This window comes from Malus domestica, chromosome 05 (assembly GCF_042453785.1).
Source record: "Malus domestica chromosome 05, GDT2T_hap1".
NCBI classification, from domain to species: Eukaryota; Viridiplantae; Streptophyta; class Magnoliopsida; order Rosales; family Rosaceae; genus Malus; species Malus domestica.
In genome coordinates, this window is record NC_091665.1 from 28696755 (window position 1) to 28715516 (window position 18762).

The 18762-nt window shown below is 37.2% G+C and overlaps 2 protein-coding genes and 3 pseudogenes across 2 annotated transcripts; 4 read left to right on the top strand and 1 right to left on the bottom strand.

Moving 5' to 3' along the window:
* Positions 1–1155: 1155 nt before the first annotated feature.
* LOC139196478 (uncharacterized) lies at positions 1156–1725 on the top strand (annotated as a pseudogene).
* Positions 1726–4008: 2283 nt separating this feature from the next.
* On the top strand, positions 4009–4578 carry LOC139195941 (uncharacterized). Its single transcript, XM_070821638.1, has one exon. It carries the CDS (start codon positions 4009–4011, stop codon positions 4576–4578), a length of 570 nt encoding a protein of 189 aa, XP_070677739.1.
* A 2265-nt stretch (positions 4579–6843) lies between these two features.
* On the top strand, positions 6844–7458 carry LOC139196191 (uncharacterized; annotated as a pseudogene).
* Positions 7459–8977: 1519 nt separating this feature from the next.
* On the top strand, positions 8978–9547 carry LOC139195942 (uncharacterized; annotated as a pseudogene).
* Positions 9548–16160: 6613 nt separating this feature from the next.
* LOC103435893 (uncharacterized) lies at positions 16161–17731 on the bottom strand. Its single transcript, XM_029102477.2, has one exon. The coding sequence runs from the start codon at positions 17277–17279 to the stop codon at positions 16347–16349; it is 933 nt and encodes a 310-aa protein (XP_028958310.2). The 5' UTR covers positions 17280–17731; the 3' UTR covers positions 16161–16346.
* Positions 17732–18762: the final 1031 nt, after the last annotated feature.

Consider the following 18762-nt stretch of genomic DNA (forward strand, 5'->3'; position numbering starts at 1 on the left):
TAGGCCACCAGTTAAGACCCTACCAACCACTTGATAACGACCTAGCGATGTTTAAAACATTGGTGTGAACGAAGTATGTTTGGAAATCAAAAACAAAATTTCTTGATTATGCTCCCTTAGCTGATTTACGGATCGCCCTTTTGATTATTTCTTCGAATGGTGTAAAGCCCAGGTTTCAATGTTATAACCCACAACCCTTAGGTTGGATAAACTTTCCTAAGGCTGGACGAGGGGCTGGATCTCAGTCCACCTAAGCTGCTAACCGAACACCACGGATCTCAGCTGGATCAATGGGTTGGGAAGCTGGGTCATCACTATTACCAGGTGTATCTCCTGGAAACTACGGAACAACCAAATAGTGTAAAACATTTAAGTCATCCCCAACAATTGCGTAAAAATAAAATCATCCGATTCTTAGTAAGTAGGATCAACAAACCCACCTCAACTCTTTGTCTCAGTACAAGATATCTTCCATGCATTCTTTTGCCTCCAACATGAACAATCATATCACATTGCAAACAGAGGGAACTTCCATCTATCTCGCAATAAAAGAAAGCTACACGTAGTTTCCAAGAAGATAGAATGAGCGTCGTTATTTTTCTTTTCTTTCTTTCCAACAACATTAAGAAATTTATCAGCAGGGAATAGATAGAATCGAAAAATAGCCCTGCATACCAGGTGCATTTTCACAAATGAGACTCCTCTAATACTATCAATTTGAATTTTTTAGATTCTTCTAACTACATATATATTGATAAATAAATATGGATGTAAATGACTTTGTAAAAAAACAAAAGAAATGGCTTCAACTAATCCTTGCGATTTAATAAAAAAATTCCTTTTGATAAGCATGCATCACTTTTGGTTATGTTGGGGTTTCTAGAAATGAGGAGTTGTTAATTAGACTAGAATAGGTAGGTGGTTTGCATCCAGTGTGTTATTAGTTAGTACGTTGAAGAAAGAAAACAAACTAAAGGACCATCAAACTAAACACGTCAAAAGAAATGGGTTTCTTTCCCTCCAACACTCCTTAATTTAGACCCACACCCCCTCCTTGAGTTGTTTATAATATGATCTCCGTTCATCCATTGCTTCTACCAAACAAATAATTTATAATCACTTTAGCATCAATTTAAGAAACCTACACCTTGAGCAATGGACTCCTCAATCGGATATGCAACTTTCATTGCATCCTTGCTCTTATGTTTCTCATCGTCTCCAACACCATTTGCAAATGCAAGAGCGTCTTCATTAATTAGAAGTGTTTGCAAGCAAACCCAAGACCAATTCGGCTACAACTACAAGCGATGAGTAAAATCTCTTTGGAAAGATATCCCAACTCAATCAGCATCTAATCTCTAAGATCTTGACACAACCATTCTTAAATTAGCACTAACAAATGCACAAGAAAGCAAATCTTTCTTTGTCAATGCGCTCAACACCACCGGCTACAATATTGTTAAGGGCTCCGAAGCAGTAAAACAATGTGCAGATTCATATGATTTTGCGGTAGACGGTTTCGCTTTCGCAGTGCGCGGGATCAAAGATAATGACAAATCAGTCTCCCAAATACTCACACAAGTACAAGACAAAATTGTTCGTTGCGAAAAAGCATTGACCTCTACCGAAATTGAACTTCCTTATTTAGTATCTTCGACAAATTTCTTGACCATGTTAAATAGGGATGTTGCATTCCTCATTACTTCCTAGCTATTCCATATCTAGAAAAGATACGTGAAAATGTATTAAATTCAGAATGCAATACTTAAATACTAAATAATATACATATAATTACTGTATATTTAATTTGTAAAACGAAAGAAAAGAATGAAACATTAATGTAAGAAAACAAAAAGTTGTTTTGATAATGAATCCTTCCGTGTTGCTATTTTGGTTGTCCATACTATACACATACCCAAATATACTACACGTTGAATTCTTAAGAACACAATATGCTATGCATGTTTAATCTTGACAACATCAGTGGAAACTTTCAAACTATAATTCTTTGTTGATTATTCAAATTTGAAAAAAATGAATAAAAGAACGAATGGCAATGTACATATATAACTAAATAGCATTTCAAACGACCAAACAACATGGAGTCACATTGATACTGATACAATTACACTTTCGAGTTTTGAGGTTTGGATTTTCTTTTTGTACACCTTTCTACTGCTTTTCACTTTCAATGAGTTTTAGGTATACAATCACACGAAGAAAAGGCCAATTGGCAAGAAAGAGATCTAAAGTCTGCTTCGTTGTACACCCTTCCGTTGATAGGTCAAAGGGAAGACTTAAGTTCAGATACAAAGTTGGCTCGGTAATTGAATTGTCGCGGTGCTGTGGGAATCTTGTCCTTCATCTTTATCCGTGCAAAAAAGAGGGAATTTGTTGATGGGGTTTTGAACAACTAAAAAAAAAAAAAAGGGACTGCGCACCACCATACCACTTCCAACTCAAGGTCCGATGCCAATATACTTACTTTTCTAGAAGCAAAGGGTAGTACTTTCCACGATTGGAAAATTGGTGGGTGCATTCCAGCAAGTCGTGTTCCACTTTTAGAGACTAGTGAAACCTTAATATCAATCACATCCGTTGCAGAAAAAACAAATTGATAACCTTCAATATGGGCTTCAACTTCGACAGTGGAATACATTAGGTTTCTATAAGCCCTCACTACATTTGGGTACAGAATTGAAACTTAAGAGCTAGTTTGATAACCAATTCATTTCAATTTTTTTTTTAATTATATAGATGGATGAAAAATATGTAATCTGAAGATCAATGAAGATAGGCGAAGGATAGATGGTGAAAACAGTGTGAATCAGTGTCCTAAAAAGTGGTCTATACAACTGACCAACACCATGATTAATAACTAGATGGTTGGAAAATCAGGTATGGCAACTACGTGAGTCTAGGAGGAATAGGTGTTTCCTTTGTTTTTTTAATTGACTTTGAGTCTTGACTCACCCTTTCACTGACAGAAAAAAAGGAAACGAAGAATACGAAGTGGTCGTCTCTCTTTGCGATAGTTCTTTGATGTTTTCAATAAATTGTAGAACTTTATAATTTATTTATATTCTGCATTTTAAGTTTGCCCATTCCAAGTGTATATATATATATATATATACACACACACACACTTATTTGTATTGTATATAATAAATTTAATTAAGATAAAATCAAAAATCCTAGGCCACCAATTAAGACCCTACCCACCACTCAATAACAACCTAGCGATGTTTAAAACATTGGTGTGAAAGGATTATGTCTGGAAATCAAAAATAAAATTTCTTGATTATGCTCCCTCAGCTGATTCATGGGTTGCCCTTTTGATTATTCCTTTGAATGGTGTAAAGCCCAAGTTAGAATGTTATAACCCACAACCCTTAGCTTGGATAAACTTTCCGAAGGCTGGACGAGGCACTGGACTTTTGGGTTAGGGGTCTATGTCCCCACGCCCGTAGGCCGCTTATCATAATCTCACTTAATAGGGCTCAGTCCACCTAAGCTGCTAACCGAACATGACGGAATAGGCTAAAAGAGACTCCTCTAATACTATCAATTTGAAATTTTTAGATTCTTGTAACATCGTATATATTGATAAATAAATATGGATGAAAAGGACTTTGTAAAAAAAACAAATGAAATGACTTAAATTAATCCTTGCGATCTAATAAAAAAAATCCTTTCGATAAGCATGCATCACTTTTGGTTATGTTGGTGTTTCTAGAAATGAGGAGTTAGTTAATTAAACAAGAATAGGTAGGTGGTTTGCATCCAGTGTGTTATCAGTTAGTATGTTGAAGAAAGAAAAAAAACTAAAGGACCAGAAAACTATACACGTCAAAAGAAATGGGTTTATTTGCCTCCAACGCTCCTTAATTTAGACCCATACCCCTCCTTGAGTTGTTTATAATATGATCTCCGTTCATCCATTGCTTATACCAAACAAATATTTTATAATCACTTTAACAACAATTTACGAAACACTCACCTTGAGCAATGGACTCCTCAATCGGATATGCAACTTTCATTGCATCCTTGCTCTTATGTCTCTCATCGTCTCCAACACCATTTGCAAATGCAAGAGCGTCTTCATTAATTAGAAGTGTTTGCAAGCAAACCCAAGACCAATTCGGCTACAACTACAAGCGATGTGTAAAATCTCTTTGGAAAGATATCCCAACTCGATCAGCATCTAATCTCAAAGATCTTGACACTACCATTCTTAAATTAGCACTAACAAATGCACAACAAAGCAAAGCTTTCTTTGTCAATGCACTCAACACCACCGGCAACAATATTGTTAAGGGCTCTGGAGCAGTAAAACAATGTGCAAATTCATATGATTTTGCGGTAGATGGTTTTGCTTTCTCAGTGCGAGGGATCAAAGATAATGACAAATCGGTCTCCCAAATACTCACACAAGTGCAAGACGAAATTGTTCGTTGCGAAAAAGCATTGACCTCTACCGAAATTGAACTTCCTTATTTAGTATCTTCGACGAACTTCTTGACCATGTTATATAGGGATGTTGCATTCCTCATTACTTCCCAGCTATTCCATATCTAGAAAAGATACGTGAACTATTAAATTCAGTATGCAATACTTAAATACAAAAAAATAGACATATCATTGCTGTATATTTAATTTGTAAAAGAAAAGAAAAGAATGAAAACTTAATGTAAGAAAACAAAAAGCTGTTTTAAAATTGAATCCTTCTGTGTTGATATTTTGGTTGTGTATACTACACACATACCCATATATACTACACGCTGAATTCTTAAGAACACAATATGTTATGCATGTTTAATCTTGACAGCATCAGTGGAAACTTTCAAACTATAATTCTTTGTTAATTATTCAAATTTGAAAAAATGAATAAAAGAACGTATGGCAATGTGCATATATAACCAAAATAATATTTCAAATGACCACACAACATGGAGTCACATTGATACTGATACAATTACACTTTTGAGTTTTGAGGTTTGGATTTTCTTTTTCTGCACTTTTCTACTGCTTTTCGCTTTCAATGAGTTTTAGGTATACAATCACACGAAGAAAAAGCCAATTGGCAAGAAAGAGATCCAAAGTCTGGTTCGTTATGCACCCTTCCGTTGATAGGATACAAGGGTCAAAAGGAAGGCTTGAGTTCAGAGACAAAGTTGGCTCGGTAATTGAATTGTCATGGTGCTGTGGGAGTCTTGTCCTTCATCTTTATCTATGCAAAAAAGAGAGAATTTGTTGATTGGATTTTGAACAACTCACAAAAAAAAAAAAAAAAAGAAGGACCGTGCACCAACATACCAGTTCCAACTCAAGGTTCGATGCCAATATGTTAACTCTTCTAGGAGCAAAGGGTAGTACTTTCCACTTGGAAATTTGGTGGGTGCATTCCAGCAAGTCGTGTTCCACTTTTAGAGACTAGTGAAACCTGAATATCTTTCACATCCGTTGTAGCAAAAACAAATTGATAACCTTCAATATGGGCTTCGACTTTGACTGTGGAATACATTTTGGTACAAAATTAAATCTTAAGAGCTAGTTTGACAACCGATTCATTTTACGTTTTTAATTTTATTTTTAATTATATAGATGGATGAAAAATATGTGATATGAAGATCAATGAAGATAGGTGAAGGATAGATGGTGAAAACAATGTGAATCGGTGTTCTAAAAAGTGGTCTAGACAACTGACTAATAACTAGACGGTTGGAAAATCTGGTATGGCATCTACGTGAGTCTAGGCGGAATAGGTGTTTCCTTTATTTTTTTAATTGACTTTGAGTCTTGACTCACCCTTTCCCAGACAGAAAAAAGGAAACGAAGAATACGATGTGGTCTTCTCTCTTTGCGATAATTCTTTGATGTTTTCAATAAATTGTAGAACTTTAGAACTTATTTATATTTTGCATTTTAAGTTTCTGCATTACAAGTATAGATTTTTATTTTTAAATATATATACATATATATACACACACACACACTTATTTGTATGTCATATAATAAATTTAATTAAGATAAAAAAAATACTAGGCCACCAATTAAGACCCTACCTACCGCTCGATAACGACCTAGCGATATTTAAAACATTGGTGTGAATGGATTATGTCTAGAAATCAAAAACAAAATTTCTTGATTATGCTCCCTCAACTGATTTACGGATTGCCCTTTTGATTATTCCTTTGAATGGTGTAAAGCCTCAGTTAGAATGTTATAACCCACAGCCCTTAGGTTGGATAAACTTTCCAAAGGCCGGACGAGGCGCTGGACTTCTGCGTCCCCACACCCGTAGGACGCTTATCGTAACCTCGCTTAATAGGGCTCAGTCCACCTAAGCTACTTACCGAACATGACGGAATAGGCTAAAAGAGACTCCTCTAATACTATCAATTTGAATTTTGTAGATTCTTGTAACATCGTATATATTGATAAATAAATATGGATGAAAAGGACTTTGTAAAAAAACAAATGAAATGACTTAAATTAATCCTAGCGATCTAATAAAAAAAAATCCTTTTGATAACCATCCATCACTTTTGGTTATGTTGGGGTTTCTAGAAATGAGGAGTTGGTTAATTAAACTAGAATAGGTAGTTGGTTTGAATCCAGTGTGTTATCAGTTAGTACGTTGAAGAAAGAAAAAAACCTAAAGGACCAGAAAACTAAACACGTCAAAAGAAATGGGTTACTTTGCCACCAATGCTCCTTAATTTAGACCCATACCCACTCCTTGAGTTGTTAATAATATGATCTCCATTCATCCATTGCTTATACCAAATAAATAATTTATAATCACTTTAGCATCAATTTAAGAAACATACACCTTGAGCAATGGACTCCTCAATCGGATATGCAACTTTCATTGCATCCTTGCTCTTATGTCTCTCATCGTCTCCAACACCATTTGCAAATGCAATAGCGTCTTCATTAATTAGAAGTGTTTGCAAGCAAACCCAAGACCAATTCGGCTACAACTACAAGCGATGTGTAAAATCTCTTTGGAAAGATATCCCAACTTGATCGGCATTTAATCTCAAAGATCTTGACACAACCATTCTTAAATTAGCACTAACAAATGCACAAGAAAGCAAAGCTTTCTTTGTCAATGCGCGCAACACCACCGGCAACAATATTGTTAAGGACTCCGGAGCAGTAAAATAATGTGCAGATTTATATGATTTTGCGGTAGACGGTTTTGCTTTCTCAGTGCGAGGGATCAAAGATAATGACAAATCAGTCTCCCAAATACTCTTACAAGTACAAGACGAAATTGTTCGTTGCGAAAAAAAATTGACCTCTACTGAAATTGAACTTCCTTATTTAGTATCTTCGACAAATTTCTTGACCATGTTATATAGGGATGTTGCATTCCTCATTACTTCCCAGCTATTCCATATCTCGAAAAGATATGTGAACAATGTGTTAAATTCAGTATGCATTACTTAAATACTAAATAATATACATATAATTACTGTAGATTTAATTTGTAAAAGGAAAGAAAATAATGAAAAATTAATGTAAGAAAACAGAAGGCTGTTTTAATATTGAATCCTTCCGTGTTCCTATTTTGTTTGTCCCTACTACAAACATACCCAGATTAACTACATGTTGAATTCTTAAGAACACAATATGCTATGCATGTTTAATCTTGACAACATCAGTGGAAACTTTCAAACTATAATTCTTTGTTGATTATTCAAATTTGAAAAAAAAATGAATAAAAGAACGTATGGCAATGTGCATATAATCCTCACCTTAATATCTATCACATCCGTTGGAGCAAAAACAAATTGATAACTTTCAATATGGGCTTCAACTTCTACCCTGGAATACATTAGGTTTCTATAATCCTCAATACTTTTTGGTACAAAATTAGAACTTAAGAGCTAGTTTGATAACCAATTCATTTCAAGTCTTTAATTTTATTTTTACTTATATAGATGGATGAAAAATATGTGATCTGAAGATCAATGAAGATAGGCGAAGGATAGATGGTGAAATCAATGTGAATTGGTGTTATAAAAAGTGGTCTAGACAGCTAACCAACATCACAATTAATAACTAGACGGTTGGAAAATCTGGTATGGCATCTACGTGAGTCTAGGCATAATAGGTGTCATATAATCAATTTAATTAAGAAGAAAAAAAAATCCTAGACCACAAATTAAGACCCTACACGCCGCTTGATAACGACCTAGCATTGTTTAAAACAATGGTGTGAATGGAGTATGTCTGGAAATCAAAAGCAAAATTTCTTGATTATGCTCCCTCAGCTGGTTTACGGATCACCCTCTTGATTATTCCTTCGAATGGTGTAAAACCCAGGTTTGAATGTTATTACCCACAGCCCTTAGGTTGGATAAACTTTCCTGAGGCCGGACGAGGCGTTGGACTTGTGGGTCAGGGGTCCATGTCCCCACGCCCGTAGGCCGCTTATCGTAACCTTGCTTAATAGGGCTTAGTCCACCTAAGCTGTTAACCGAACACGATAAAATAGGCTAAAAGAGACTCCTCTAATACTATCAATTTGAATCTTTTAGATTCTTCTAACACCATATATATTGATAAATAAATATGGATGTAAATGACTTTGTAAAAAAACAAACGAAATGACTTAAATTAATCCTTTCGATCTAATAAAAAAATCATTTTGATAAGCATGCATCACTTTTGGTTATGTTGGGGTTTCTAGAAATGAGGAGTTGGTTAATTAAACTAGAATAGGTAAGTGGTTTGCATCCAGTGTGTTATCAGTTAGTATGTTGAAGAAAGAAAAAAAAACTAAAGGACCAGAAAACTATACACGTCAAAAGAAATGGGTTTATTTGCCTCCAACGCTCCTTAATTTAGACCCATACCCCTCCTTGAGTTGTTTATAATATGATCTCCGTTCATCCATTGCTTATACCAAACAAATATTTTATAATCACTTTAACAACAATTTACGAAACACACACCTTGAGCAATGGACTCCTCAATCGGATATGCAACTTTCATTGCATCCTTGCTCTTATGTCTCTCATCGTCTCCAACACCATTTGCAAATGCAAGAGCGTCTTCATTAATTAGAAGTGTTTGCAAGCAAACCCAAGACCAATTCGGCTACAACTACAAGCGATGTGTAAAATCTCTTTGGAAAGATATCCCAACTCGATCAGCATCTAATCTCAAAGATCTTGACACTACCATTCTTAAATTAGCACTAACAAATGCACAACAAAGCAAAGCTTTCTTTGTCAATGCACTCAACACCACCGGCAACAATATTGTTAAGGGCTCTGGAGCAGTAAAACAATGTGCAAATTCATATGATTTTGCGGTAGATGGTTTTGCTTTCTCAGTGCGAGGGATCAAAGATAATGACAAATCGGTCTCCTAAATACTCACACAAGTGCAAGACGAAATTGTTCGTTGCGAAAAAGCATTGACCTCTACCGAAATTGAACTTCCTTATTTAGTATCTTCGACGAACTTCTTGACCATGTTATATAGGGATGTTGCATTCCTCATTACTTCCCAGCTATTTCATATCTAGATAAGATGCGGAACAATGTATAAAATTCAGTATGCATTACTTAAATACTACATAATATACATATAATTACAGTATATTTAATTTGTAAAATGAAAGAAAAGAATGAAAAATTAATGTAAGAAAACAAAAAGCTGTTTTAATATTGAATCCTTTCGTGTTGCTATTTTGGTTGTCCATACTACACACATAGCCAGATATACTAAGAAAAGGGTTCTATCACCATAAGAACATAAAGGATTCAATTGAGTAGAAGACTTTCCCTTGGACGATTATTGCAGACTAGGGTTTTCTCGTTCATCCAACTCAATGTCGTCTTCAGTATCCTCAAAAGCTTTACATGATTGTATAGCATTAACCTTGTACATATATATACATATAATGACGCAATGGTATGTGGTTAACACGACACACATATACATATTGACCAAAAATGAAATAAAAAAAGTACAACAAAAGCTTATCCAGAATATCAAACTATTGTCTCTTTTCTTTCTTATCTGCTCTTCCCTTCCACAGTTTGTATAATTTACACATGATTTGGATTGTTAAACGACTCCACGCTCTAAATAACATTTCGGACCACCCACAAGAGTCAAACTTAAGATCTCCCACTTATTAAGTGTAGGAAAGTATTTTACTAAAAAGTGATGCTAAGTGTCAACAATTGAAATAGTTAAATCTTTTGAATTTTAAATGTTTACAGTACTTATGTAAGTGCATGGTGTTACACCAAATCCTATCGTGTAAAAATGCATAATCTTCTTGCCAATTATTCCTTGTGTTATTGTTGTTCGTGGTTTTCAAAGCGTTGGACTTTCTAGAAAGGAGGTGGGTTTCAATTCAAACAAACTAATTGGAAGAATAGGTCAGAAAACTAATACAAAAGGAACATAAAACAAAACACGTCAAAAGAAATAGTTTTCCCCACATTCTCCACGCCTAAATTTAGACCCATACGATCCTCGAATTATTTATAAATATGATCTCCATTCTTCCATAGTTTAAACCAAGCAAATAACTTGTAATCACTTTAACATCAACTTAAAAAACATACACCTTGAGCAATGGACTCCTAAGTCGGTTATGTAGCGCTCATTACATCCTTGCTCTTATGTCTCTCATTGTCTCCAACAACATTTGCAAATGCAAAAGCATCTTCATCAATTAGAAGTGTTTGCAAGCAAACCCAAGATCAATTCGGCTACAACTACAATCAATGCGTTAAATCTCCTTGGAAAGATATTCCAACTTTATCAGCATCTAATCTCAAAGATCTTGATACATCCATTCTTAAATTAGCACAAATAAATGCACAACAAAGCAAAACTTTCTTTGTCAATGCACTCAACACCACCAGCAACAATATTGTTAAGGGCTCCGGAGCAGTAAAACAATATGTGCAGATTCATAAGATTTTGCTAACACACCACAACCCGAAATGTCCACCTAGACTCTGAATCGAGCTGTGTTGGCCAACACCAAGATGGTGATGAAGTCATAAAGTGCAGTGATGTGGAAAATGTGAATAAATTTAAACCTACATGTGATATCAGAGCATAAGTAAAATACAGTAAAGTAGGATGAGAATTATACCATTGAAGGTAATCTCCAATACCAAGATTTGCCAAGAATTCTTGTCGACACGAAAGCTCGGCACTAAACCTGGAAGGGTGAAAAATAAAGGGTAGTGGGCCTAAAAATAAAGTTCTATAAAAACCTTTTTGAAAACATTATAACCCCTTGCCGTAAAACAAGTATAGTTTCCAAAATATACATACTATGTATACTATGAAAATACTTACCATAGCCTACAATATCTCAATAATTCAATACATCACAAAATTCATAAATAGGCATATAACTTCCAGTAATCACTATATCTCGCAGAAATAAACATATCACATCGAGTGCTCATCGACATATGCTGACATACAAGTTCATGAGAGATATTTTGATATGAACATGACTGGGTGTAATAATGATTTACACTCTAGTACTACAATTACATGAAGAATGGCGCTATGTGCAACACATACGAGTCCTAATTGCCTATGGCAATCTAGGATAGGACTGCACCTACAATGGATCCAAAGTGAGTGTACGGTGCGATGTGAACATACATGTGAAAGACTAGCCCTGGCCCGGGCGAGCACTAACACCAGTTTAGCATACGATAAGCAGATAACGTAAATAGAATCATACAACAGTAAATCGATAATTCATGTCACCATAATACTATTCATGGCCATATTAAGGCATCACGTCAAAGTATGCATAAATGTGCACCCTGTAGAATTTATGGAAATTTCATAAATTTCGTTAATACTCTGATTCTTCAAAACATTAGTCTAAACTAAGCGCATTTTAGAATTTTTTTTATCAATTACGTAAATGGAAACTAAATAAATATATAATATTAAAGAAACAAAGACTCACTCACAAATCATGTCGTCAAGTCGAACCTGCCTCGTGACATCGAGAGTCCTCGCGTTGTGTTTCACCTAGAAACAAAATTATTTACCTAAATATGTAACATACTAATGTATAAACGTGTTTTTGTACAAAGTACGGCTAATAAAGGAACTATTTTAAAATGGCTGAATTTCGAAAAACGGATGGTAGATTCGAGTTCGACACGTCGAGAAACCTAAGAAGGGACCTCGAGTTCCTCCACGCGCCACTGTATGCGCTGCCACAAGATGGTTGCACTAACAGCCACGCACTGCACGCGCCACTCGCAATGGCTACCCACGCGCTTAATGCACCTTCTTTAAGAAATCTGCAGTTTTTGCAGATTGCAGGGCTGACTTCCATAGCTCATTTTAAGCTTGATTTTCAACCAAATTTGATGATTTAAAAATCAATGTGAAGCTAGAAATGTAGGGAACAAAACCATACCAAAGTGAGGCCAAGTTGACATTATTGTTGGCCAGAAAAATGGCCTAAAGGTGGCTGGTTAGTCATCGAAAAACTAGGGAAAAATCCTCCCAGTCGTGTTCTGCATTAAATTGTCCCCCAAACTCAATTTTAAGGTTACAACAATATAGGAGATTCAAAATAAGAAGGTGTTTGGGCCCAAAATATCAGTTTGGGTCGAGTATAGAATTATTCTTGGCCCATAAGGCCTTACGACAGGGTTATCAGGGATCGTTTAGTTCTGGATCGGTTAGGTCGTGGGCTTCCAAACCTGGGTCGGTTAAGTCATGCTGCAAAACGAGTCGAATCCTGGTGCAATGAGGAGTCTCGGCAAGATTAATAACCCGAAAGTGAATCCGGCTCAATAAAGGACTAGGTTCACAATTATAGTGAAAATAGGACTGGTCGAGTTAGTGTTTGATCAGGAGAAGAAGTCCTAATCCGGGTAGGTTTTTAACTCGACCTTGAAGGTATCTGGTGCTATAAATAGAGGAGGTTGTACATCGTTCGAAGCCCCTCCAATTCAACACACAACTGCCCTACGCAAACTCTCTCAATTACTTTGAGATTTTTATTTTCTCTTTTCGCTGACACATCTTCCGTTGGCATCAACAGCACTGTGAAAGCAACCGGTGATATCTTAAGTCGGCATAGATAGCTCTATCGCCGTAGAATCAGCCGATCTCGCAACATCTTCCGTTGGCATCAACAACACTGCGGCGAGGACGGTTGGTTACCTATCCAAGTCTCGGTCGAGAAGGATTTCCGAATCCTTATTGATTGAGGTCATCTCATTAGCCTTCTCGGCGAAGTGAGGTGTTACAATTTACTGAGCTCGGCGCATTGCATGCCAAGTTATTTTATGATTGGATACTCTCAAGTGGGATTTAGAGTTCGGCATTCAGACGGCTGAACCACGTTCACTATTAAGACTTATATTCGCTTTGAGTATTTGTGCCCTTACACTTTGGCGTCGATTCGGCTTAGTTTACTCTGACGAATAACATCACTGTGACCGAATTCGACGACGACGATTCGTGAACTTCGTAAGAATAGTAGCATTGTCTTCAGGTTCGAGAACCCAAGAGGTCGATACGTGTTCCTTCCTCGGTCGCAATCGCAAGACGTAGAAGTTAGCTGTGCACCCAACGCAACATCAATAAATTTACTCCTTGGCCGAGCTTGGTCGACGAGTTGGCACGCCCGGCATTCATCGAATGACGTAGTTAGCTTATAGATTACTCGGCCTGCGCGCCATGTAGGCTTGGTAGTTTTTAGGGTTAACAGAAGGATTTGAGGGTCTCAAGGCTCACCATGGTCGGAGAAATAAGTGAATAGTGATAAAAGTCACTATGCAGGTCCATTTTTCCACTTGGGTGTTCTGAGCAAACTGGGTACAAGAGTGGTGGTCTTTCGCGAGGTTGATGGTGATGATATGGTTGTGGTTTAGTCGTAAGGTTCGCCGAAGTACGGTGAAGTGGTGGTGGTGTTGCTCGGCTCCATTGTTTTTACAGAGAGAAGAAAGGGATACTTTGAGGGAAAGAGAGAAGAGAGAGAGAGAGAGAAATGAGAATTGAAAAAGAGAGAGGTCCAGGAGATTAGGGGACACGGGATGGGGAGAGAATGGGAAATTACCAAAATGCTCTTCACGTTCATAGTTCCGTAAAATTTTAACTGTAACTCCAAATTCGCTTCCGTTTGCACCTACGCGTTGGTACCGTTGAGTAATTTAAGAATACGATAAAATAATAGCTCATATGCGTCACTAAAAGATGGTCAACTAAAGTCAACAATCTCGCCTCTAGGGCATTTTCGTCAATTCATTATTTTAAAATTAATAAATTCGTAAAACTAGAGACAAGTTGTCACATTTGTGGTAGACAGTTTCGCTTTCTCAATGTGAGGGATCAAAGATAATGATCAATCAGTCTCCTAAATACTCACATAAGTACAAGATGAAATTGTTTGTTGCTAAAAAAGCATTGACCTCCACCAAAATTGAAGTTCCTTATTTAGTATCTTTGACAAACTTTTGACCATGTTGTGTAGGGATGTTGCATTCCAAATTACTTCTCAATTATGAAATATTTGGAAAATAATACGTGAAATTATATTAAACTTAGAATTATCTACGTACTGAATAATACACACACATATATATATATATAATTTGTAAAAGAAAAGAAATGAATGTAAGAAATCTAAAAGGTGTTTTAATATCTTATCCTTCTGTGTGTTTGCCCTTTTGGCACATACCTAGATAAAAACACGTCGAATTTTGAGCTCTTGACAGCATCATCATATACAGATGTATGAAGCTACCAGGTGTTTCACCGCAAGGCGTCAAGGACACCGTGGAGTCAGGGACTCTGAATGATACTGGCACGATTGCACTTTTTAGTTTCGGTTGCCTTTTTATCCACTTTTTCTTGGACTTTATGTTTTTTTGGGTTTTTTTTTTTTTTTTAGAAGAGGAATGACATTCCAAGGCAGAAGCCGAAAAAAAAAAAAATTGGCAAACTAACCTTTTAATATACGATTCAACTTCAGGCGGTAGAAGTAGAACACTTTAGTTTTCTCCAAGGCCTCAACAACTTGTGATACAAAATTTAAAATTAAGGTTTTGTTTGGTAACATTTCATTATAGTTTTTAGTTTTAATTTGTTAAGTTATAGATTCGAAAGAAGTATATATTTTCTCTAGTGAAGAATGAAGAAGGGCGAATGACAAATAATAGAAGAATTGTGAACGAAATTGTATGAAAATGACACACAAAATAAACAAAAACTAAGAACCAAAAAAATAAAAACTTTTAAAATTTGTGATCACTTTCAAGCTTTTTGTTTTTTTGATATTCTCCGTCACTTCTTCCTCATCCTTCCACAGATGTAAGAACTTGGGTGTATCTTTTTCAAAGTTACGATCATTAGTTGATGAAAACTTCAAAAAACCAAATCTACGTGCTTCTTGTTTGGACGGAGATTGATGCATTGACTTTGCAACTTGAACATATGCAAGGTCTAAAATATCGATAATATCCTAATATTTCTATCGAAATTTCTGTGTTTTTGGACTACCAATATTTCCGATATTATCGATATTTTATACCTTGAATATATGTCAATGGTTTCACCAACTTCATAAGCCCCACATAGGAGTGAGAAATAGTTTGCCTTATCTATTTCCTTTCCAAAAATCAATTAAAAATTAAAAATCTTATCCAAATGTTGTCTCGACTAAGCATTTTAGACGAAATTATTTGAACGTTTCTGTTTAATAATAAATTAATTATAATACTCAACTTTTTCTCTGCATAATACATTATTAATTTATACAACAGGCATAATTAAATAAAAACATCAAAATAGAAGTTAATTCATTCTTTTTTATAAGTTGATTTTGTTGTCTCCCTTCAAATTTTTAATCGTCACTCGTAATTCACGTAAATTTGCTGCACCACTCCACGCTGGCAATTGCATTTCAGGCCAACTGTCCCAACAATCTCCAAATGTTATCCTCACCCGCAGGCCGTCACCATCACCTCTCGCGAAAACGACTTGTGCCACCTGCCATCCTCATCACATCAATTATCCTTTCTGGATAAAATTCCAGTCAAAATAATCACCCCCTCAAACCTCCACTACTTACAGTGCGTCCTCATCCCACAACCGTTGGATTTAACGACAAATTATAAACATGGAAACCAACCGTCTAGATTTGTTCGAATTTACGAAGTTGGTTGTACATCCAAGATGCGGCGTCAAGTACAGTTTGTGCATTTGCCGCGTTTTACAATGCAAAACAAAAGTAAAATAAAATCTCATTATATATAATTTAATTTATTAACCCGATGATTTGATCTAATTATTCCAAAATCGTCAAATTAAGTACGCACATAGAGCCGGCCGTTCACGGTGGAGTCGGAAACCGCGTCGTCAAACCCAACACAGCGGCATTTGGCGCCAGACACTGGAGCAAAAATGGCCGAGTCTGTCGAGAAGGTTCTCTCCGTCAATGGATTGACGGTCCGTTTGTACGGACCGAACCACTTGTTCTGCACATAACGGTTCTTCCGCCACGGAGGCACGGAGAGATCTGTGCTCTTCAACGATCTCTTTGCCGCGTCGCACGTGACCCGAACTATACGCTTCAGGTCCTCCGAGCTGCCAACGAAGTTTCTGGGCAGAAGTTGCAGCAGCCGCGAGTACTGGCTCGACGGCCGAGCGATTTCGAACTGGGCGGCGAAGTCGAGGTCCACGAAGTACCGGCTCTGCCACATGGAGGAGCCCGATTGGACAGGAACGACGTCGATGAACTCGTAGCTCCCGGAGGTGATGTTGCCGGAGGAGGTCCATTTCGTCTTGCAGATCGCCGCATTGTGTCCCAATCCCCTCAGAAACGACATCACGCTCCGCCGCAGAGCCGACTTGCTGCTGCCGCCGCCGTTGGATCTCAAACACGCGAACGCCTCCTCCGCCTGGGAGACGTGAGAACGGAGCAGCTTCAGGTACGGGTCCGCATTTCCCGAAACGGCCACGGACCTAAGGACGGAGTCGATCGCGTCCGCGTCGGAGGCCGAGTCGACTCGGTCCGAGTCGGACTCGTTGTCGGGAAAACCAGCGGTGGACGACTCGTCGTCTTGGAGGAAGCGGTGGACGAGCTCGGAGAGGCAGGGGGAGTTGTAGTGGCCGGAGTGCTCGCTTCCGCTGCTGACATCACTGAGTCCGGAGCTGTATCCGCCGACTAGTCGCGCTTTCACCCGATCGTCGAGCGGGTAAGTGACCCTCTTCGATCTGGTTCTAACAAAACCAGCCATTATTGATTAAACAGTTAATCGAACTCGAAACCTCGGAAGAGCGATTAACTTGCTATCGAAAAGTATGAGCAGGGGAGTTCGGGAGAAACTGAATAGGTGGGACGAATTTATAGGGGTGGAAAAATGGGAAGCGTTTGGAAGGAATAAAAATGGGATATTCGGTTTTAAAGTGGTTGGTAACTTAGTGTTGGGGAGAGAGAGAGAGGATATCCGAGGGGGAGTGGTACAGGTGGCGGCATATCCAGTGGCACCTAGGGTGGTTTATTCGAGTGTGTGACGCGGAGGGTGTAGCCGCTGAAACTAGTGACCGCCTTGTGGTTAAGGATGGTTATGGTGGGGTAGGGGGTTGTCGCCCACGAGACTGGCACGTGATTGAATGGGTGTCTGGAGTTAACTACTCCTCTTGGTTCGTGTTTGGAATGTGGGATTCTGGATGGATAAGTATTAGAAAGATGCCAAAGGATCATCTCTCTAACATTTCATATATGTTGGTCTGGGTCCAAGTCATTTATTGAGGTTTGAACTAGAGAGGACGCGTTCCATGCTAAATTAGTGTACTTAATACATTACAGGTTTGGCTTACAATTTTTACTTTTTAATGTAATATATCGTTGTATAAAATAATTATTATTTTATACATTGGAACGTAAGTTACGTTAGCACAATTTTAAGAATAAGTAAACACTAAAAGAATACACACTTGTAAATGTCTGATGCTGTGTAGTTGTAAACAAACAACCCATATTTAGATTGCATTACGCTAGTCTCCAAATGTGTGTGTCTGTGTGTGTGTGTAGTCTGTTTACGAAAGAGTAGAACAAATGTGTTTGAAGCCGGGAATCAAATTACCAGGCCCATAGATCGCTCTGTCCCTCATTCCTTAATAAGTCATATATGCTCAAAGTTTGATGACTTGACATGATGAAATTGGGATACTAAACCGGACAATTTCAATTCCAAAATATCACCGATAACAAATCTCCATTTGTTTAAGGGAGTTTCTATGAATTTAGATAAACTGAGTTTCAATCACTGATGTTTTGTTTAAACAATGTTGTTATTTCTATTTTTCTTATCACGTAACTCAATGTAACGATATTGTAAAGTAGGTGCTATTTAGTGAAGCAATTGGTGGGAAGGGTGGGAGTGAAGTAGGTAGTGAGATATATTTATGGGTTGGGGTTTTATATTTTAAATATTTTCAATTGGATTATGATAAAACAAAACTATTAGCTACATGATCCCAATAAAACTAGGTGTGTGTGTATTTATATATATTTTACAATTCTTAGGGCTGGTTTGGTATTGCTGTGCTTTGAAAAAAAACTGCTGTGTGAATAAACGGCTATACTGTAAGAATAAGCGGCTGTGAAATAAATCAGCAGAGTGTTTGGTAAACTTTTTTGTAAATGTGCTTTTGGAAAAAAAAAAAGGAGTCTGATAGTGGGTCTTTTCATTAAAGGAGCACTGTAGCTCCGTGTGC

Bases quoted from the DNA above. Each gene is read 5' to 3' on its own strand.
- LOC139195941 (XM_070821638.1), top strand. From the start codon at position 4,009: ATGGACTCCTCAATCGGATATGCAACTTTCATTGCATCCTTGCTCTTA.
- LOC103435893 (XM_029102477.2), bottom strand. From the start codon at position 17,279: ATGGCTGGTTTTGTTAGAACCAGATCGAAGAGGGTCACTTACCCGCTC.